We start from the raw sequence: 24,635 nt of genomic DNA, 5'->3' as shown, positions 1-24,635 counted from the left end.
TGCGGATGACCTTGCATTTATTTGTTCAATAACTTTAGTTTGATTTTTGTCTCTTTCAATAGAGCACTTCTATAGCAGTTCTATTAATCTTTTTGTTCCTGACAAGAAACAAGCACTGTATTATTGATATTGATATATATATATATATATATATATATATATATATATATATATATATACATATATATATATATATATATATATATACATACATATATATACATACATATATACATACATATATATAGATACACACACACACAAATATATATCATCATCAATCATCATCATCATCATCGTTTAGCGTCCGCTTTCCATGCTAGCATGTGTTGGATGGTTCAACTGGGGTCTGGGAAGCCAGAAGGCTGCACCAGGCCCAGTCTGGTCTGGCAGTGTTTCTATGGCTGGATGCCCTTCCTAATGCCAACCACTCCGTGAGTGTAGTGGGTGCTTTTTACATGCCACCGGCACAGGTGCCAGACGAGGCTGGCAAACGGCCACGATGCCAGCCTCATCTGATAGCTCTTATGACAATAAAAGGATAAAATATTTGCAGTTAATGTATGTGTATTTGAAGACGATAAGCTGGCAGAAATGTTAGTGCACCGGGCAGAATGCTTAGTGGTATTTCGTCTGTCTTTACATTCTGAGTTCAAATTCTGCCAAGTTCAACTTTGCCTTTCATCCTTTTGGGGTCAATAAATTAAGTACCAGTTGCATACTGGGGTAAATCTTATCAACTGGCCCCCTCCCCCAAAATTTTAGGCCTTGTGCCTAGAGTAGAAAAGAATGTTTATTTAAGGCAGCAAGCTAACAGAAATGTTAGTGTGCCAGGCAAAATGCTTAGCGGTATTTCATCTGTCTTTACATTCTGAGTTCAAATTCCGTCCAAGTCGACTTTGCCTTTCATCCTTTTGGGGTCAATAAAATCTAGAGTAGAGAAGAATGTATGTGTATTTATTGATAAATAGTTACTAGAGTTCCTGTTTTAAATCCTTGACTTTACATATACAAAACAACTAATATTTGGATTGACTTTTAACCAAACAGGATGCACAAAGAACATGCGTCATATATATATATATCTACACACACACACAAGATAATGAGTCATTTACTGAGGTACTAGAAAAAAATGTTAGATTGAAACAAGTTATACACCTCCAGAGTTGCTCCCATTTATTGAAATGACGTAGCCAATAAATGCAGGATTATTATTAAAAAAATACGAGAAGCAAAAATGAAAGTACACATACAAAGAAGTACATTGAAGGACACAGCATAAATAAATAAATGAAATTTGATAAGAAGGCTGCACCAGGCTCCAGTCTGATCTGGCAGTGTTTCTACAGCTAGACGCCCTTCCTAACGCCAACCACTCCATGAGTGTAGTGGGTGATTTTTACGTGCCATTTATGATTATTATTATTATATATCTTAGCTGCTTTCTCATATATGAGCAAAGCCATTGCTAGAAAGAGTCAGTCAATGAAATGAGTCATCGCTGATACAATGCAAGGCCCTTCTATGACTCTTGAGTTCGGCGAAAATTTTGCGCATTCTATTACGTGATGCGCCACTATATGAACTCTTTTGACATGCCTTTTTCAATCCTCCAACTGATGAGTGTGTGTGTGTGTGTGTGTGTGTGTGTTTGTCTCCCCATCAGCCTGACAACTGGTTTTGGTATATTTACATCCCTATAACTTAGCAGTTCGACAAAACAGACCAATAGAATAGGCACCAGGCTTAACAAAAAAATAAGAGTACTTGAGTCAATTCATTCAAGTAAAGATTCTTCTAGGCAGTGCCCCAGCATGGCCATGGTCTAATGACAAATAAGGTAAAAAGGGTAAGTTTTAAAGTTTTACTTTGGTACCTAGCAGACATTGGCATGAGTTGCAAGGTTAAGAAGTCTGGTTTCCCAATCACATCATTTGGGTTTCAATCCCACTGTGTGGAGACTTGGGCAAGAGTCTTCTATGGTCACAGGCTGACCAAAAGCTTAAGAATGGGTTTGGCATATGGTAACTGAAAGAAGCTTATCATGTACAATGTGTGTGTGTTTGTGTATGTGTGTATGGTGTGTGTGTGTGTGTGTGTGGTGTGTGTGTGTGTGGTGGTGTGTGTGTGTTTGTCCCTCACCACTGCATGACAACAACTAGTGTTGGTTTGTTTACATCCCCATGACTTAGCAGTTCAGAAAAAAAGAGACTGACAAAATAAGTACCAGACTTGAAAAAAAAAAGAAAAAGATAGTACCAAGAGCTTATCAACTAACCTTATCAAGACAGGGCTACACCCCACCCCACCCCGACCTCCAGCATGGCCACGGTCCAGTGTTTACAACAAATAAACGATAAAAGAATAAAATAGACAAGAATTTTTGTCCTCTTACCAGAAGATGAAGATAACAATCGGTAAGTTGTTTTTGAACTGCATTATTGGTAATATCAGAACAGTAATACTGTTCTGGTGTCTTGTGAAAATATTGTTGAGGCATGCCTGCAACAGTGGTTAACTGCAGTTGCAATTAACTGCACCCACAAGCAGAGAAAAAAAAGCTGTTTTCAAAGAGCAAAATTATTTCCTTCCAGTTGTTCAAATGTTAACCACCGAGAGAGGATTTACTGCCTAACACTAAACTCAAGATTAGGAATTTAACCTCTATCTGGCCAACCAATCATCATTTACTCTCTGGTCATGGGATCATTAATATTGTTGTTACAACTACTACCACAACTATTAATGCAACCATTACCACTAAAATATAAACTCACTGTTATTGCTAATGTTGTGCCCACAACAACTATCAACAGAGAAATTACAAAGCGTGCATACAGAGCACATGCCAGGATTGAAGGATAATCTCCAGGATTTGAGATTAAGATAATCTATACTAACAAATGTCTATAAAAACCTATATGATTTAGGTCAAGTTCAGAGATATAAATGCTCAAAATATTGATTTCTAACATTGGTACAAGGTCAAACATGAACGGAGGGTGAGTTTGAATTAACCTCAGTATGTGACTGGTACTTTAGTATAACAGCCATTTAAGTGCAAGAATAGCTGTGCAGTTAAGAGGTTCAATCACCAACCATGTAGTTTTGGGTTCAGATCCTTTATATGGCACCTTGGGCAAGTGTTTTGCACTATAGCTGACTGTAGCTTTATGAGTGGATTTGGTAGACGGGAAGTTGTATGCATGCATGCGTGTATCCTTGTCTTGACATTGATTGATGGTTGTATACAAGTGCCACTGACATACAAGCAGTGTCGTTTATTTCTAATTTCCCATGGAAACATGTAAGACCATCGATAACCAATACCTTGCTTCAAAACAGGAGGGTTCTAGTGAAACGAAGTGCATCTGGCTGTAGAAAATCCCCTCAACGAATTCCGTCTGACCCAAGCAAGCATGGAAAAGAAGATATTAAGACCATGATGATGATAAAGAAAATAGGAAAGGCAAAGCTAACCTAGTATGGGTTGAACTCAGATTGTAGAGAGCCATATTTAAATACTATTAAAGCAATTTGTTCAATCCCTGAACAGTTCTGCGAGCCTAATATCAAAAATGAAAAGGGTTTGAAATTCAAGATGATTGGTAATCTATGGCTTGTATTGTTATTGCAAGAGTTTGAATCCTGCCAAAAGATCAGCTTTGTCATCCATTCCTCTCTGGTACTTTGTTCTTTATGACAATCAGGGTTCCAGTCAATCTCATAAAATTAACATACACATTGGTCCAACCCGTGCTAGCACGGAAAACGGACGTTAAACAATGATGATGATGATGATGACATGGCTGAGCACTCTCCAGACACATATACCCTCAACATAGTTCTCAGGGAGATTCAGCATGACACAGGATATGACAAGGCTGGCTCTTTAGGATTATTTCTGCCAGCTGAGTGAAATAGTGTCTTGCTCAAGGACACAACACATCACCAGGAATCAAACTCATGACCTTGGACTCGTGAGCTGAATACCTTGACCAATAATCCATGTGGCTTCACTGTTCATTAAAATAAAATACCAGTAAAATACTGAGGGTTGATTGCACTGACTACCCACCCACCCCTACACAAAATTTCAGGTCTCATACCTTTGTTAGAAACTGTAATTATATGAAAATTGGAAAACAAAATTAAAAGAGAGAAATAAACATATTTTAAGATTTTCCAAGCCATTAACAAAATTATTACATTTTGCTATGAGAAATTAAATTTAATTTAAGTAATTAATATACACTGAAACAAACAAAACTAATTTTAAAAACCATTTGGGGAAGAAATACATCTAAATTTTCTAGTAAAAATTTTCATACAAATAATATGATAAATTAGATTTTTCTATATTTTTTTTTCAATCAATTTCTTTGTATTCTGTATCAGTTCAAGTCTGTATCAGTTGAACTTTTCCATTATCAAATTGTGTGGAAGAATTCAAATCAATAATTTTAATTTAATATTCTTTGTATTTCAATCTCTATTTGTCTATCTGACAAATTTCGATCAACTGACTTTATTGGAGTTACCACCCTTGTGTTTGTTTTTAGATTTTAAACACCACCAGATGGAGTTTTTTTTTTATGCTAATTGACTGGGTAATATAAGGATATGATCAGTGTCCTTATATTTTTGAACAAGGGAATCTAGCACACCCTCGTTCGAAAATATAAGGACACAGATCGTGTCATATAGCCAGCTGGAGATGATGTCTCCCAGAGCTAAATTACAGCAACATTCGTCCTAAACCAGGACTGTCATGTTATGTTGGCAAACGATCTTTACTCCAAAGTACTGTTGCTGAATATCTCACGTTGAGAGATTTTAAAATAGTAATTTTCTAAAGCTTATTTATTCACATTGACATGAATCAGTCATTCACTATCTTGTAGCTCTGAGATTTCAATGACTGGTAAGCACGAGAGGCTGGATCTGGCCAGTGTGAACATAAAACTGGTTGAATATTTTGGCAGGATATGGCTGGTTTAAATGCTCAAGGGTTAAAACAGCATATCAAACCAACCGGAACGGTGTCCTCACAACTGCAGTGCTGTGTACGATGACCTTGAACTTCAGTCTAATTATGGTCACAAATTGTTGATACAAGGCCTACAGTTTTAATCCTTTCGTTACCAACCCGGCTGAAACTGGCTCTAGATCTTTAATACACATGTCTTGTTTTCATAAATTTTGAATTAAAATCTTCCACCAAACCTTAGTCACAATTTATGTTCCTAACACTAGCTTAATGATAACGAAGTTATTTCACTAAATTCTTTGTTATATTTAAAATAATTGAAAGAAACACAGAGCATCTCTAAATAAATTCAGTAACGAAAGGGTTAAGGAATAGGGTAAGTTGATTACATTGACCCCAGTGTTCAACTGGTACTTATTCTCTTGAGACCATGAAAGGGTGAAAGGCAAAGTTGAGTTTGACAGAAATTGAACTTTGAAAAATAAAAAAAAACTGGAAGAAATGCCACAAAGCATTTTGTCTGATTTTCTAATGCTTCTACCATTGTGAGTTGTTGTAGATGAACCGTATCCATAAATTGCCATCATAGATGAATAGTAGACAAATTCGCTGGATACCATATTAACAGTGGCTGGAATTATTTGGAAGAGGACAAGTTTGATGAAATTGAAAGTGAACGTGAAACACTAGATTTGATTTTTTTTTAAAAAGAACCTCTTAAGCTTCTGCACATTTTCAATCAACCGATTCCATTTACAAAGCACTGGTCAACCTGAGGCTGTAGGAAAGACTCTTATCCAAGATGCTGTACAGTGGGATTGAACTGATCTCAACTTAACTGCAATTGTGGTCAGAAAAATTATTAATAAATAAAAATTCCTTTTTAAACAAGATTAAGACAAGTATTTCTTTCCGAATAATCTTGCCTAGACAAGACCTTAATCATGTCCTGGTTGGGCTTGACTTACAAAAACAAAGGAGTTAAATATTCAGGACTAGAAGAGAGTTTAATTCTCGTTTATAAAAATACAGCACAAAATTAATCAATGATTAAGTATCCAAGATTCAGAAAGAGATTAAAATTTCATCTAAAACTAACCAAAACACACAAAAAAAGCTTTCAACCATCAAACAAGGTTTTGGCTCTAACTCTGCTGTTGTTTTTAGTTGCACTTATAAACAAACCATCATCACCTTTTTTAATGCCTACTTTTCCATGTTTACATTGGTCAGATGGAATTTGTTGAGGCAGATACCAGGGACATGCCACCTGGGTAGGCAAGGTATGCAGTGCCTGCCTTAAATAAACTAGATCAATAGCAACATTTCCCTTTTATGGCAAAATATGCACCAAATGCAATAAAATTATGAAGGTTACTCTTGTTACTTTGCATAAAATACAAAATATTTTATTTTTACGTAGATTAGGTAAGCATAATTCCCCCCTGCCTTTCAATCTCAATATTTAAACTACACATAGTACTGCTGTAGCACACATGCTGCATACATTCCTACAACAATGTTTTCTTTATGTGCTATAAAGGCAGAAGTAAATCTGCCTTCAACTCAGTCGGCTGTGTTTTGCTTATTTTTTGTGTGTTTTACTACATAAACATCACCAATTACCTACCCTGAGTAATTACTGATGGCAATTGCCTTCTGGATATCCTTCCAGTTGCCAACCGACAACTGCTTCCAAGCAAAATACTATTTCTTTCTGGAAGACTGAAAATGAACAACATCAGTTGTATTTTGGTGATGTTCATTCACACCACCACGCAAGGTCACCATAAGGGTACACACAAACAAATACTCAGACATACATGGGTTTCTTTCAGCTTCCATCTATCAAATCCAATGCAAAAGGCTTGTATGATGATGAAGCTCATTTACATACATACATGCATGCATACATACATGCATATATACATGCATGCATACATACATGCATATATACATGCATGCATACATGCATGCATATATACATGCATGCATACATGCATGCATATATACATGCATGCATACATGCATGCATATATACATGCATGCATACATGCATGCATATATACATGCATGCATGCATGCATATATACATGCATGCATGCATGCATGCATACATGCATGCATACATACATACATGCATACATACATGCATGCATACATACATGCATGCATGCATGCATGCATGCATACATACATACATACATACATACATACATACATACATACATACATACATATATACATACACACATACATACATACATACATACATGCATACATACATACATACATACATACATACATACATACATACATACATACATACATACATACAATGGTTTTCTTTCTGTTTCTGTCAACCAAATCCACTCACTAAGCTTCGGTTTGCCCGGGGCTGTAGTAGAATACACTTGCCCAAAGTGCCATGCAGTGGGACTGAACCCAACACTATTTAATTAGAAAAAAGTCTTCTTGACCACACAGCCACGCCTGCAACTATTTGCAATTATTAAAATATAATCTAAGGAAAATGCAATTAAATAATGTTTGGTCTTTAATCAATGGTAAATTGCCAGCACAATTCCTACAAGTATCAATGGTTTTTGCCACTGCCTTTGTACAAGACAAACTGATAGTATAAGATATAGAAAGTTCATGACATGAAGGCAGCTAAAGAGGGAGCTTCTAGATGGTTACATCATATGATCTGCTAGAAATAACAGTAAAATCTCCCTCAAATCACACCTTACAAACTCAGAAGGAAAACATATGATAGAAATGAATGTTGACCACAAGAAGTGTCAGTGAATAATAGGTGTAGGTGTGGCTGTGTGGTTAAGAAGTTTGCTTTCCAACCGTGTGGTTCTGGGTTCAGTTCCACTGTGTGACACCCTGGACATGTTATAGTCCCAGGTCAACCAAAGCTTAGTGAGTGGATTTGGCAGACAAAAACTGAAAGAAAACCATTGTGTGTGTGTGTGTGTAACTTTGATTTGACATTGTTTGTAAATGAGCCTCACCATCATACAAGCGAGGTTGTTTGATTCCTTTCTTCCATGAAAACAGGTGAAGGTTGGTGACTGAAAGAGCATCCAGCCATAGAAAATCTGTCTCAACAAATTTGTCTATTCCATGCAAGCATGGGAAAGTAGGCATTAATGAATGACAATGATGTTAATCAGTCGTTAGTCTTTTGACTCTTTTGACATTATTCTCAGATCAAAGCTGAGTTTATTCAAAATGGTGGAACATTCTTTCATAAACAATTTATCTGGTATTATCGCTTCTTTTAAATTGGTGTTATTGAAATTATATTAGTCTCTAGAATATTATTTTTAATAATTTTTTTTCCACATATTCAAGCATGATTTTATTATTTTTAAAAATCATGTTTGTGAATTTTTTTATTAAACTAAATTATCTCATTTAGGAAAAAAAATGTCTAATAATTTATCTAGAATTATTCTGAACCACTCAGTGAATAATAATAATAATAATAATAATAATAATAATAATAGTAACAACAACAATATTCCAGTTATAATCTTTAAAAGATGGTTAAAATCATGTTGACTAGAACTACTCAATAACTTTGACTCTCCTTTCAGTATTGAGTCATACCACCAATAAATGCTCAGTTATTTCTAAAAGTGCTTTAAAATAATGAAATTATTTTAAAATTAACTAATTATCAAATTAAGAGAGTATTCTAACGTGTCTGAAGCATTGTTTAGGGTGTAATAAAAAAAAGAAAAAAAACCTTTTAGCAATGAAGGAGAGAAATTGGACAAAATATGTAAGAAATCAATAAATAAAAACAAAGATAAAATCTATTGTATTCTCTTACATAAGTTGTTTGATCCTTCAAAAGGGATATTATCACTTGATGTTTTGTTAGAGAACAGCATATATCAAGAATTTATGTATCAAATTTTTTACATCGATACAGCCATGATCATAGCAAGATGAATATTTTACAGCGCTCTCTGATAATCATCATCATCATCACCATCATTTAATGTCTGTTTTCCATGTTAGCATGGGTTGGATGGTTCGACTGGGGTCTGGGAAACCAGGAGGCTGCACCAGACCCCAATCTGATCTGGTAGTGTTTCTACAGCTGGATGCCCTTCCTAATGCCAACCACTCAGAGTGTAGTGGGTGCTTTTCACATGCCACTAGCACAGGGGCCAGAGGGGGCTGGCAACGACCATGATCAGATGGTGCTTTTTCTGAGCCACCAGCACAGAAGCCAGTCAAAGCAGCACTGGCATTGGCCATGTTCGGATGGTGCTTTTTACGTGCTACCAGCACGAGGGTCACAACTACAATTTCCATTTCATTTGATTTTGATATTACTGTTGATGAACTTGATTTAATAGGTCTCCTCAAGCACAGCATGTCACCCTATGATCCAAAGTACATTTGAGTGGGCTGGTTATGCAACACTGGTGTAGGTTACTGCTGTGAACTCACTTTATTTGCCGGGTCTTCTCAGTCACAGCATACCTCCAGAGGTCTCAGTCTTTTGTCATTGCCTCTGTGAGGCCCAACGTTCAAAGGTCAAGCTTCACCACCAAATTTTATTGTGTGAGAAACTAACAAGTATTGTAATTTTTGTGCTTATTTTAAGTGAAAATAAGTATAAAAATTACCCTTAAGCAAAAGAGATATTTTTTGTGTTTTGCTCATTTGGCACACACTAGTATGCAGCCTTTCCTCACCATTTAAGAGTTAAAGATTTTATTATATTTCAGGATAGATTTTACCTTTTCAAATAGAAGAAATAAATTATCAAAGAGTTCTGAGAAATGTGTTGTTACAAAGCAGGCCATTCTAGTGTGTTGTGAACATAATATCTCTTCTCTTAGTTTTCATTTACTGGCATCACCTTAGAAATCCGGCTCAACATTTCACTTGTTTTTCTCAAAGGTTTATTTAAATGTTTATATCAAATTAGCAAGGTTAACTTTTTTATAATAGAAACAACCTGATATATTGTCAGCACTTAGCTAAGAAATGGTTAAATTGATTCTTTCATCCTTTCTAAGAACAAAAGACAATCTGTGTTATATACCTCAAGCAGATAGGGAATTACGAGGGCGAGTCAAAAAGTAATGCCATTTTGTTTAGGACAGGTATAATTACCAACACAGGAACGTGTACATACATCAAAATGAAGCTGGTGGATCACATCTCTATTTCTCAACATAGTCACCGTTTCTCTCAATAGCAATATTCCACCTTTGAATGAGAGTATGTATCCCTGCTCTGTAAAATTGTGTTTACTGTTCTTTGAGCCACTTCTTCACTACAGTTTTCACTTCCTCGTCACTGGAATAATGTTTACCTCTCAAACCCTCTTTCATGGTGCCGAAGAGATGATAGTCTTAAGGCGCTAAATCTGGTGAGTGTGGAGGTAGTGAAGAAGTGGCTCAAACAACAGTCAACAGAATTTTATGAGGCAGAGATACATGTTCCCATTTGAAGGTGGAATGTTGCTATTGAGTGAAACAGTGACTATGGTGAAAAGTAGGGATGTTTTTCACAGAGGACCAGCTTCATTTTGATGTATGATACATGTTCCTGTGTTGGTAAATATACCTGTCCTAAACAAAATGGCATTACTTTTTGACTCACCCTCGTATAAGGCTTCAGACAGAGATCACTGCTAATAATATTAAATTTGAGATGAGCAACAAGGTGTCAGTTCCTTTACGATAGCAAAAATAAAGTTTTAATCAACTTACCTTTGCAAGAATCACCATTTTTGCTTTTTGTTTAAAATCCAATTATATCTGAAATAGAAAATAAAAGGGTCATGTGATAAGAGACATATTAGAATACTTTTGTAAGGTTCCCAAAACAAAAAGAAAAAAATATTTCAGCAATAAAAATGCAAAACAAATAAATTTTAAAAAGTATACTTTAGGAATCCTTTCTAAAAATTTTCAAAATGATTTTGTAAATGAATTGGCAGAAAACAAAAGGAAAAAAAAAACCATCCTGAATCTTCAGACATGTGTACACACACGCACGCACGCACGCACACACACACACACACACACATACACTGGACTTCTTTCAGTTTTCGTCTACAAAATCCACTCACAAGGCTTTGGTTGGCCTGAGGTTACAGCAGAAGACACTTGCCTAGGGTGTCACACAGTGGGATTGAACTAAAAAAACCATGTGGTTGAGAAGCAAACTTCTCAATACACAACAATCTCTCTCTCTCTCTCTCTCTTTCTTTATATATATATATATAAAGAGAGAAAGAGAATACACATACACACAACAGGTTTACTATAGTTTTCATCAATGAAATTCACTCAGATTTTGTCAGGCCTGGGGGTACTCTAAAAAAAAACCAAAGCAAAAACACTTGCCCTAGGTGCCATACAGTAAGACTGAACCCCAAACCATATACCTGTAAAACAAACATCTTAACCACACAGCTATGCTTGTATCAAATCACTAAATATAGGCTTTTTGAAATAACTGTCCTTGACCTATGAATAAAAAAAAATTATTGAAAAAGAAAAAAAAAAACTCCAGAAAACAAAAAGCAATTTGTCACTTAAATAATTCACTAACGACAACTGATTTTGGTGAATAAGCATATTTAGGTCAAAGAAAATTTATAAATTGTTTTCTTTGTAGTTTTTAAACACCATCTTGTTTTGAGAAAGGAAATTCAAGGTTGAGAAGAATGTCTTATGTAAGCATAACTCACTAAGGCTTACAGAGAAAAGTAAAGATTGAAACAGGCCATTGCTAACCAGAGCTTTCTTTTTAAACATTTCATTGAATATTCATGTAGACTGAATATTCTCCAGGTTTTCAATAAAATAGATATAAATGCACACACACACAGGCAGGGGAATAGACGAGTGTACATATGTATATAGATTTATGAGGATAGGGTTGGTTGAGGTTTTAGTTTTTTTTTTCCTTGATATGGAAATTTAAAGTTGTTGGTTCTGGACAAACTTGCTAAACAACATGAAAGATATGTTGAATTTTCCCATCAAGCAAAAAAAAAAAGAAGCTTTTCTCATCCCCACCAAAAAAAAAAAAGAAAAAGAAAGAAAGAAAGCAAAATAAAAACCGATTCTTTATCACTCTCCACAAAAACGTTGAACAAACCTGTAAGTGGTTACTTGACCTGCTGCAAATATCTACTTAATCCCCCTCAAATCACTACCGCCTGAAAGAATGAAGGATGCATGGCTTTGTCAGATTGGTGCCTAACCATTTGCCAGTTGATTTGCCCAGTAAGGCTCAGAACATCATTGAAAAGAATGTAGTAAGTCCCTTGAGGAATTTTGAACCACTGCTCTTGGATTTTACTTAGCTTAGGACCATGGCCCACCAGACTTTCATAAAACCATAAATGACAGAATTGGCAGACACTTATTATGGTTGATGTGGTAAGCTTCATAGGAAGTGTTTAACCACGGGGAAGTATTCTTTTCTACTCTAGGCCTAAGATTTTTGGGGAGGGGGCCAGTCAATTAGATCAACCCCAGTATGCAACTGGTACTTAATTTATCGACCCCAAAAAGATGAAAGGCAAAGTTGACCTCAGAAAATTTGAACTCGGAACATAAAGACAAATGAAATACTGCTAACCATTTTGCCTGGCGTACCGTGGAGAAATATTACCTCTGCATGGAAACAGGTGAGGGTTAGCAACAGGAAGGGCATCCAGCTATAGAAAATCTGCCTCAACAAAAATTCCACATGATTCATGCAAATATAGAAACGTTGATGATGATGATGATGATGAAAAAAAGCTTTGATTCTGATTACTGGTATATTATGAAAGAAATTATCATTTGGCATTGAAATTACAGCTGATTGGATAGTTTCCATTTTGAATAATACTTGTTTGGAGTCAACATATCTAAGATCATTTAACTATAGACCATTCTACATAAGAATGGTGCCTTTGATTAGATGCTGTGTTTGTGATTGTTGTGTTCAATAATTGACTCAGTTCTTCTTTTAATGGTTCTACGTTGCACAAATTGGATCCTACCGAATTAACTCTTGACCCTTTCACAGGTCTTGTGTTTCTCTCCATTTCTGTATTTCACATTTGATGTTTGAAAGCATCAATACAATATCAAGCAGCATCGGTATTTAAAATTCAGTTTTCCAAAATTAATGTTGGAAGACGTTTATAACCTAGAGTATGTTATCTTTTAATTGCTTCAGTCATTAGACTGTGGCCATGCTGGGGCACCACTTTGAAGAATTTTTAGTCAAACAAATCGATTCCAGTACTTATTCATTGAAAGCCTGATACTTATTCTATCAGTCACTTTTGTCAAAGCGCTAAGCTACATGGATGTAAACAAACAAAGATACAAAGACACACACATATATACAGACGGGCTTCTTTCAGTTTCCATTCACCAAATCAGCTCACAAGGCATTGGTTGGTCTGAGGCCAACCTTAGAAAACCTTAGAGATACCCTACAATCTAGATGTATAGCAAAAGTCAACATTACTTGTAACTGCACACATATTGTGTAAAGTACTGTCTGTCTGAGGTCCTTGTTGTGACTTGACAAACAAAACAAACCCGTAGTAGACACAATATCTTCAATCAACAATCTCACATTATTGTATACTGTGCGATATCTATAACAATAATAATAATAATAAAATGCCCTGATGCAGTACTTGGCAGTGGCTCTCATGGCTTCTGATCTTAACTGATTAGAAGTGTTATCATGTGCATTGTTTTGTCTTGGTATAAAAGATGGGCTACAGCAAATATTCTGCTCAATACCACAGATTTGCTTGTCAGTTGTTTGACCATAACCAGTTGAGCATGTCCCTTAGTGGCTGACGATAAGTGCATCTCTGATCACGAGCAGAAGTAGTGGGGGAGCATCATAGCCATGTGTTGAGAGGGATTCTTTGGGGTTTGAATGATCCACCTCTGGAAACATGGGTATTTCATTCAACATCCTTAAACAACCCTTATTCAGGGACCTTTTGAGCAGGATGGGTTACTTGACCGGAAGAAAATTCTAAGTGGGCCCCACCTGCAAGGTCATGTGCTGTTTATCTTGATATGAGATCACCATGTCACGCACACATGGTTGTGATGCATGTACCTAGTGTACCCTTATCAGACAGGTAGTCATGATGGGTATACTGGGCTTCGTATATTTTACCCCAGTGTCACTTTGATGGCATGCACTGCTCTCTCACTCAATAATAATAATAATAATATTATTCAGAGCTTCATCACTCCTAAAAGAGGAACCTCTCCCTAGACTTCTTCTACTGCTGTCTGTCTCTGGCAAGTCATAGCCATTCACGTAGACCCCAGGTTGTAGGTGAGATCATCTTGCCTTTAGTTGGCCTCTTGATCTTGTCTATTGTCTTGATGCCCATCTTGCCACCCTTATTGACCATTTGTTGTCTTTCGCCACATGATGTGGCCAGCCCATCTATATTCATTCCTCTTGATCGTTCTCATGATGTTGTTGACTCTCAAGAGCTGTTGACAGAACAATTACCAATTTATTATTTCAGTATTTCTCAACTCACTTTTTTGTCTTTCACCTCAATAACAACACTTTAAAACGACTTCTTAATTTTCATCATGTCTACTTTTATCATTATTTATCAGTGCCCTGAGACTATTTCAGTTCAGAATCTGAGGAAACTGGCGATGGCCTACACAAGCAGCAATTAACCCATATGAGAATTTGTTAAATTCAATTCCTGTGAAGAGTGAATAATGTTACACTTCAGATGAGAATGAAGGAAAAGAGAAGGAAAGAGAAAAAGAGAAACAATGTTGTTGTTTGTCCAGTATATAAAGGCTGTTAGCAAGTAGGCATTCTACTTGCTTCTGGCCTACATTCTCTCCTTCTTTCATTCTCAAACAAAAGGTAAAAACCTGAAAACTGTATAAACATTTAAACAAATTAACTTCATCTAACTCCCTCTATTATGGCTTCAGTTTAGAAATTGTGACATGTTATAAGAATGTCAAAGCAATGGTTGATGATGGCAGCACTGTAAGATGTCATAACAACACATGAATAAAATTGACTGAGTTTGTATTCTTCAATGGTTTTGACTTATTTTTATACAAAACTGTGGGAAATATATCACCAAATATTTTGTAAAGAACTACTCTTGCATGTATTAGCATAAGATTTCCTCATAATCTCAATGATTTAGATATCTTATCAGAAATTCCTCCTCCCCCACATCATCATCATTTAGCATCTGTTTTCCCATGCTTGTTTGGGTTGGATGGATCAACAGGGGTTGGTGACCCAGAGGGCTGCATGAAGCTCCAATGTCTAATTTGGCATGGCTTCTATGCCTGGATGCCCTAACCTTCGTAATGCCAGCCACTTTATAAAATGGTAGCAGCACTAGAATAGTTCCTGAGAATCTCACGAGACAACATCCCTAAACTGAGGTGGGGGAGTTGTATAGAGGGAGGTGGTTTTATGTCAGGTGATGAGTTGCTATAGTATGACAGGGGAGGGTGTCAGGAACAGGTGTCTTGGTGTGGGGGAGATAGATGGTTGCCACCATTAGAAGAGAAGAAGGATGGTGTTGAAGATGTGTCAGAGCATCAAATTCAGTAGAAAAATAAATGCTAAAGAGAGGATGTTAGATAATAGGGGGTAACAGAGAAATGATACGGGGGGAGGCCACAAAATAAAGGGGGTTCATTTGGAAGGAAAAAATGTTAAGTTAATATCATCATCATCGTTTAACTTCCGTTTTCCGTCCTAGCACAGGTTGGACGGTTCGACCGGGGTCTGGGAAGCCAGGAGGCTGCACCAGGCTCCAGTCTAATCTGGCAGAGTTTCTACAGCTGGATGCCCTTCCTAACGCCAACCACTCAGTGAGTGTAGTGGGTGCTTTTTACATGTCACTGGCACGGAAACCAATCAAGGTGGCACTGGTATCGGCCACGTTTGGATGGTGCTTTTTATGTGCCACTGGCACAGGTATAACAACTACTATTTCCATTTGACATTCATATTGATGTTGATGTACTTGACTCAATAGGTCTCCTCAAGCACAGCAGGTCATGTGCCAAGATAAAAAGAGGATGTTAGATAAGGGGAAACAGAGAAATGGTATGACAAGGCTACTAAATAAAGAGGGTTCATTTGGAAGATATAAAGTTAATGTCAATAAGAAGCGATTATATTTAGACTATCAGATACAGAATCCAAGCAGAGATATAATTGTTCAAAGTCAATGTTAAGACTGGCTTAATTTTTTATCAATATCAGACAACAAAGGTAAGTCAAATGAAAGTATTATCCTCTTATGTTCAGGTAATACTGACATCAAACAACAGTTTTTTACCAATCAAAGCAATAATATACAGCACGTTATTCAATGAGATTAACTCACATGTTGATGCTGTACATGATAATTAAGACAGACCATCAAGCATCTGAACTTGAAATCAGGAGCAAATTAATTCATGTTTTTCGTCGACCTTGAGTATATGAGTGAAGTTACTTTCAGATACTATGACGTCTTTGTTTTTTTTTATATGAATAATCTTAAATATAGGTGCAGGTGTGGCTGTGTGGTTAAGAAGCTTTCTTTCCAATCATGTGGTCTTGGGTTCAGCCCCACCTTGGGCAAATGTTTTTTACTATAACACTTGGTTGACCAAGCCTTGTCAGTGGATTTGGTCGATGGGGACTGAAAGAAACCAGTCATATGCGCACATGTGTGTGTGTCTATGTGTGTGTTTATGCATGCATGTGTCTTTGCATGTATGTGTCTATGTGTGAGTCTATGCATGCAGTGTCTATGTGTGTATGTGTCAATGTATATGTCTATGCATCTATGTGTATGTCTATGCATGCATGTGTCTATTCATGCATGTGTATCTGTCTATGAGTCAATGTGTGTGTCTATACACCTATGTGTGTATGTGACTATTCATGCATCTGTCTATGCATGTATGTGGCTATGCATGTATGTGTCATGTATATGCTTGTTTTGATATCATTTGATGGTTGTAAATGTGCATCCGAGACACACAAGCAATGTTTGTTTCTAGCTTTTCATGGAAAATATTTCTGGCCAGAGAAATAAACTTTACTCAGAAACAGATGAGGGTTAGTGACAGGAAAGTCATCCAGCTGTAGAAAATTTGCCTCAGTGAATTTCATCCAGCATGAAAAGGTGGACATTAAAATGAGAATCACAATGATAATGCTATACATATTTCTAACGAAATGCATTCTGTGTTTTTATTTGTATTGAAAATAGTTGAAAATTTTGCAGAGATTTCAGAATATGAATTCTTGCTATCCCTAAACTGGTATTTGGAATATAATTTAGCAAAATGATGTGGCCGCTGACAGTACCGCCTGATTGGCACTCGTGCCAGTGGAATGTTAGCAACACACCTGAGCGTGATCGTTGCTAGGGCTACAGATTGGCTCCAGTGCCGGTGACATGTGAAAAGTACCGATTGAGTGTGATCGTTGCCAGCATTGCCTTACCGGCACATGAAAAACAACATCCGAGTGTGGTCGTTGCCAGTGCCACTGGAGTGGCTCCCATACAGATAGCACATAAGAACACCTTTTGAGTGTGGTTGTTGCCAGAACCGCCTGACTGGCCCTCATGCCGGTGGCACGTAAAAAGCACCCACAACACTCTCGGAGTGGTTGACATTAGGAACCAACTGGGGAAACTTTGCCAGATGAGATTGAGCCTGGAGCAACCACTGGCTCACCAGTCCTCAGTCAAGCCGTCCAACCAAGGTCAGCATGGAAAGCAGATGTTGAACGATGATGATGATGATAATGATGATGATGATGATGGCCGCAAGGAGAGGGGTTAAACTAAATATAACCATTATAGATCAGACAGGTTTTGTATCTCAATATGAAACCTTTAAAACAAGAGGTTTCTTTCATGTCATTGAAACCAAAGTTAATCCCAGGCATGTTGGGAACAAAATAGATTTAAACTGCTGAAGGAAGCACAAGTTTTACTGGAAGCATTGTATTAATTACTTTCCTCTAATCCCAAAGCCTTTACACTCCGTGCCCACCCACACCTGTCCCCTCACTACCACTCTCAATGTCAAACAATCCAACGCTACACAATAAACATCCGATATTTGCTAACAAACAGACAAAACCAAATCATCACAGAAGTGCTAAATTATCGAGCACATTGAGTTCTTTGTTGTCTCTTTCTTTATTTCTTTTTTCGGTTTCAAATATTTAAATGAAACTTACTATGAATCTATATCTTCCTATGGGAAGCTACACAAATACATACAGGCAGTTTAGAATTGTTCATAATACTAAATACAGTTATCTACAGAGATCTTACTTACTAGACAACTTCGGCTTGATTATCGCAATCGAAACAATAGAATCAGATCTTCACAGAAGAGAGATTTTCTAAATTCATGAATCTCACTGGTGAAATTGGGACAATACAATAACTCGATTCAGGTCAGTCTGGTGCAGATTTTATTTCTTACAGAATTCACACCCACCCCTTTCATAGCCGTACTTTTCTGTTGAAATATACCGACTGTTTCAGTTAAGTTAGAAAAATGATGAAAGAGCCAGAAAAATAACTATGTCACACTTAAGCTGGTATTTAGAACAGAAATAAACACGAAATTAATATATATCATATCATAATCTGATGATGCCTAACTAAGGCAGAAACAAATGTTCATTAACGGCATGTCAGCTTTGGAGAATTCTTTATTCCTGAGATTAGCTCCCCTTCTTATATAGAGCTGGTTTCAATTACAATTTGGTAATTATGACACATCCTCTAGACACAGAGATAATTTTAAGAAATCAAGGATTTATGTTGCATAGTATTTGATATACCTGCATTTCTCTCTCTATCTTTGTGAGTATGTGTGTATGTTTATATATATGTATGTAAGTATATATATATATATCTTTTTTCATTTCATTTAGTTTCAGCTCATGAGCTGTGGCCATGCTGGGGCACTGCCATTCGGTGTTGCTACATGATTTTACTTCACGAATGCCTTTTAGCAATTGATATTTGGTGCATGAGAGAGTTTGATGCAGCTGCCCTCATCTGCACCTCCTGCCATGAAGTTGGTTCATCAGGGACACCTGACAGGAAGAGGTCCAGCTTTATTTTAAAGACATCTGCATCCACCCCATGCAGATCTCTCAGGTCCTTCGGGAGGATATTGAAGAGCTGTGGACCTCTGAAGCCCAGGCTATTGCAGTATCTTGTCCTACATCTTAATGGCAAATTTGGAGTCCTTGGCACTATGCAGTGGTGCCCATATATATATATATAGATAGATATCATGGACTCTCCCATTGTTAGACAATGTATGATGGTTCTGCAATTCCTTGCTGAACAACCTCACAGGTAATTTGTTTATAGTGATCAAATGTTTGTATTCACATAACCTCACTCCCTCCATCAAATCAACATTACCCGTGCAGGTGCAATGTGTTCCGCATCTCAGATGACGAAATGATTGTGCAGCAATGTGAAATGAAGTATTTTGCACAAGAACACAATGCAGTACCCAGTCTGGGAATTGAACCCGCGATCTTGCAATTGTGAATGCAACACCATAACCACCAAGCCATGTACCTTCATATACACACATATATTATTTACTATTTTACTTGTTTCAGTCATTTGACTGTGGCCTTGCTGGAGCACCGCTTTTAGTTGAACAAATTGACTCCAGGACTTATTCTTGTAAGCCTAGTTCTTATTCTATCGGTTTCTTTTGCTGAACTGCTAAGTTATGGGGATGTAAACCCTCCAACATCGGTTGTCAAGCGATGGTCGGTGACAAACACAGACACACAAATACATACATAAGTATATATATATACACACACACACACACACATATATATATACACACACACACACACATATATATATACACACACACACACACATATATATATATACACACAAACACACACACACATACACATATGTATGACAGGCTTCTTTCAGTTTCCGTCTACCAAATCCACTCACAAGGCTTTGGTCAGTCCAAGGCTATAGTAGAAGACACTTGCCCAAGGTGCCATGCAGTGGGACTGAACCCAGAACCATGTGGTTGGGAAACAAGCTTCTTACCACACAGCCACTCCTGCACCTGTATATATATATAATACATTTGACTGGATAACAAAGTAAAGAGACCGTTACAAAAGTGGATATAATTAATGCACGTAGACAACACCTTATTAGAAACAGAGTTAGTCAGTTGTATGGAAATAGAGGTGAAACAATTAGCTGGGAATAATATTGAAGTAGAGAACAAACAGGATAAATCAGGTAAAGTGGGTTTGTCCTTGATGAGTTTTGATAACAGAAACCTATAATTCAATACTAATAGAAGAAATCACACCAGACATCAAAAAACAAAAAACAAAAAGAAAAATGAATATTAATATTGAAATTGTAGTGTTTCAGTAGAAGCAAAAGACTTCTCTAGTAATAAATCTTTTCTGCTGCTACAGGTACAAGGTCTGAAATTTTGCAGGAAGGGCCTGGTTGATGTAATTAAGTGGTCCTTAATTTATTGAACCCGAAGGGATGAAAAGCAGAGTCAACCTTGGTGGAATTTGAACTCAGAACATGAAGACAGACGAAATGCTGCTAAACAATTTGCCCGGAGTGTTAATGTCACCTTGACTTCTCTTTCAATAATAATAATAATAATAATAATAATAATAATAATAATAACAACAACAGTAATAATTTCTTCTAAAGGCACAAGGCCTGAAATTTTGGGGGAGGGGAGTAGTCGATTACATTGACCCCAGTATTTAACTGGTACTTAATTTATCAACCCCGAAAGGATGAAAGACAGAGTCAACCACAGAGGAATTTGAACTCTGAACACAAGGATGGATGAAATACCACTAAGCATTTCATCCAGATTGCTAACCATTCTGCCAGCTTGCCACCTTAATAATAATGAAGATGATAATAATAATAATAACAATAATAATAATAATAATCATAATAATGATAATAATAATAATAATAATAATAATCGTTGTTGTTATTGTTGTTGTTATTAAGGTAGGTACCTTGCTGAATCGTTGCAGCACAGGACAAAATACTTAATGGTATTTCATCCATCTTTAAATTCTTCTGCGGTCAAATTCTTCTTGGGCTGACTTTGTTGAGTACTGAAATTGGTATTCTTTTATTCTGTTACTTGTTTCAGTCATTTCACTATGGCCAAATCGACCCCCCCAGGACTTATTCTTTGTAAGCCTAGTACTTAATCTATCAGTCTCATTTGCTGAACCGCTAAGTTACAGGGACGTAAACGCACCAACATCAGTTGTCAAGTGACGGTGGAGGGACAAACACACACACACACTCACACAAATATATATACATACGATGGACTTTCAGTTTCCATCAACCAAATCCACTCACAAGGCGTTGGTTGACCTGAGGCTATAGTAGAAGACACTTTGCCAAGGTGCCACACAGTGGGACTGAACCCGGAACCATGTGGTTGGATATAATTGATTTTTATCCTTAAAACTGCTGGCCTTGTGCCAAAACATAAAACATTCATGACAAGGCAGCAAGCTAACAGAAATGGTAGCACGCCGGGCAAAATGCTTAGTAGTATTTCATCTATCTTTATATTCTGAGTTCAAATTCCGCCGTGGTCAACTTTGCCCTTCATCCTTTCTGGGTCAATAAATTAAGTACCAGTGAAATACTGGGGTCGGTGTAATCGACTGGCCCCACCCCACTCCCCCAAAATTTCGGGCCTTGTGCTTAGAGTAGAAAAGAATATTTATAAGCCTTAAGGCGGCAAACTGGCAGAAACTTTAGCACACCGGGCGAAATGCTTAGCAGTCTTTCATCTGTCTTGACGTTCTGAGTTCAAATGCCACTAGGGTAAACTTTGCCTTTCATCCTTTTGGGGTTGATAAATTACATACCAGTTATACACTGGGGTTGATGTAATCGACTAGTCCCCTACCCCAAAATTTCAGGCCTTGTGCCTTTAGTAGAAAAGATTATTATTATTATTACTATTATTATTATCATCATCATCATCATCACCACCACCTGGCAGCAGAATAAATAAATACTTACTACATCCACAGGCTTTCTCAGTTTCTTTTCATCCCCCACCCAGCCACTTCTCACTATCTTTTCCCATGCCTACAGTCTCTACCAATCACCTATCTTCACCATCATCTTTCTCATTATCACTTGCTTTATCTAACTCGCTAAGTCACTCTCCTTTTTTTTATTTCCAGCTGGGGTATCCATGTAATCTACAGCATACCCAGCTTTGTACCTCTTTACTTCTCAACTGGCACTTCTTGAGTTCGAACATCACCATTCCTTCCTTTTCATTTATTCCAATCTTCATTCCTCTGCCAGCACACACATCTGTTTTTCACTCCACATTCATCGTTCACTCATATCACATGCCCACCTCATTGGAATTGTCTCCCAATCAGACACTAGCTGGTCTTCAACCCTTTCCATACAAACCCACCTGAGACCACCCTTGGTACTACGATACAAATTTCTTGTTTTAAAGTAATTTAAATTAAAACCTATCAAAATTTCATTTTTATCTAAGTTCCAAGCACCAGATAAATAATGAGTTATTTTACTTAAATTGTTCTTTATTTTCAAAATAATTGAAATAGCCTGCAAAGACCTGTTGAGGCAATTGAAATCAAAATCAAACCAAATTCGCAAATTTGATGACTGGCACCTGTGCCAGTGGAGCGCTAAGAGCACCATCCGAGCGTGATCGCTGCCAGAGTAGGTGACTGGCTTCCATGCTGATGGCATGTAAAAAGCATCATTTAAGTGTGATCGTTACCAGCATTGCCTTACTGGCACTTGTGCCCATGACACGTAAAGAAGCATTCGAGCGAGATCGTTGCCAGTGCCGCTGGACTGTCTCCTGTGCAGGTGGCATGTAAAAAACACCACTTGAGTGTGGCTGCTGCCAGTACCGCCTGACTGGGCCCCGTGCCGGTGGCATGGCATGTAGAAAGCACCCACTACACTCTCGGAGTGGTTGGCGTTAGGAAAGGGCATCCAGCTGTAGAAACTCTGCCAGATCAGATTGGAGCCTGGTGCAGCCATCTGGTTCGCCAGTCCTCAGTCAAATCATCCAATCCATTCTAGATGGAAAGCGGACGTTAAACGATGATGATGATGATGATGGTGGTGGCGTATTTTGACACAAATATGTTTACAAAAGGGTTAAAGTGATCTACAATGAAAACCTTCATTCAAAGTTTCGTGCTAATTTATGTTCCAAACATTAACTTAATAATGACAAAGATATTTTACTAAATTTTTCATTATTTAAAAAATTTAATTGAAACAAAACAAAGGCAGCGTATTTTAACCGAAATAATTAATTGAAACAATGGCAGAATATTTTGACAAACATTGTAATAAAGGGTTTAAAGCATGTAATCAGTAACATCATGAACTTGAAAAAATGTTTCAGAAAGAAATCAGAAACATACAACCACACACATACAGAGACATACATATTCACTTACACAGACACACACACACTAGCACAAACACACACATAATGAGAGGCAGACATACACACAATTGTACTGAGATTTCAATTCAATACAAGCTATCTAACATACCTGGACATAATACTTAGCTACAACCAGCTAACCATCTGCTGTATGTTAGCCATTCGCTTGGACCAGCAGCTATCAGCAGCACACACAGGAGGAGAGGCAGAGGAGGAAAGAAATACAGATGGCAAAAAAAGAAGGTAAAACCCTATTGTAAATAGAGAGAAGCTCCTCCTAACTCGTAACCAAGGTTACTATAAACAAAAGGTAACCCGGAAAATGTTAATCAATAAAGTCCATAACAAAGCAACAAAAGGAAAGAGTGTCGAGATAATATTCTCTGGAAGAAATTGTAGATCGTCAATTCACTACAATAACAAATCTCTTTATGATATCTATCAACCAATCTCTCTCTTTCTTTCTCTCTCTCTCTCATATATGTGTGTATGTGTATATAGAGGCACAGGAGTGGGGGTGTGGTATGTAGCTTGCTTACCAACCACAAGGTTCTAGGTTCAGTCCCACTGTATGGCACCTTGGGCAGGTGTCTTCTACTGTAGCCTAGGGCTGACCAAAACCTTGTGAGTGGATTTGGTAGACGGAAACTGAAAGAAGCCCGTCGTGTATACATACATATATATGTATGTAAATATGTGTGTATTTGTTTGTGTCTGTGTTTGTCCCCCCACCATCACTTGACAACCAATGCTGGTGCATTTACGTCCATGTAACTTAGCAGTTCCGCAAAAGAGACCGATAGAATAAGTACTAGGTATACAAAGAATAAGTCCTGGCGTCGATTTTTTTTACTAAAGGTGGTGCTCCAGCATGGCCACAGTCAAATGACTGAAATAAGTAAAAGAAATGTTAATTTATATTCCAAACACCAAAGAAAGAGACCTGAAATTTTGGGGGAGGGAGCCATTCAATTAGATCAACCCCAGTATGCAACTGGTACTTAATTTATTAACCCTGAAAGGATGAAAGGCAAAGCTGACCTCAGCAG

At 37.2% G+C, this 24,635-nt stretch overlaps 1 protein-coding gene across 2 annotated transcripts in view; it reads right to left on the bottom strand.

The window, feature by feature from the left end:
* Positions 1 to 24,635, bottom strand: part of LOC115214860 (unconventional myosin-VIIa) — a 183,235-nt gene that overhangs the window by 83,783 nt on the left and 74,817 nt on the right. For both annotated transcript variants that reach the window (XR_005000419.1, XM_036505518.1), the window contains exon 2: positions 10,747 to 10,794. Coding sequence is in view for 1 of the 2 variants with exons in the window: in XM_036505518.1 (XP_036361411.1) it covers positions 10,747 to 10,764 (18 nt within the window). In the remaining variant the exon portion in view is untranslated. The remainder of the gene's footprint in view (positions 1 to 10,746; positions 10,795 to 24,635) is intronic.

The sequence above is a fragment of the Octopus sinensis genome, linkage group LG8 (assembly GCF_006345805.1).
Source record: "Octopus sinensis linkage group LG8, ASM634580v1, whole genome shotgun sequence".
NCBI classification, from domain to species: Eukaryota; Metazoa; Mollusca; class Cephalopoda; order Octopoda; family Octopodidae; genus Octopus; species Octopus sinensis.
Note: the sequence above shows the minus strand (reverse complement) of the source record. Positions and strands in the feature narration are given on the sequence as shown.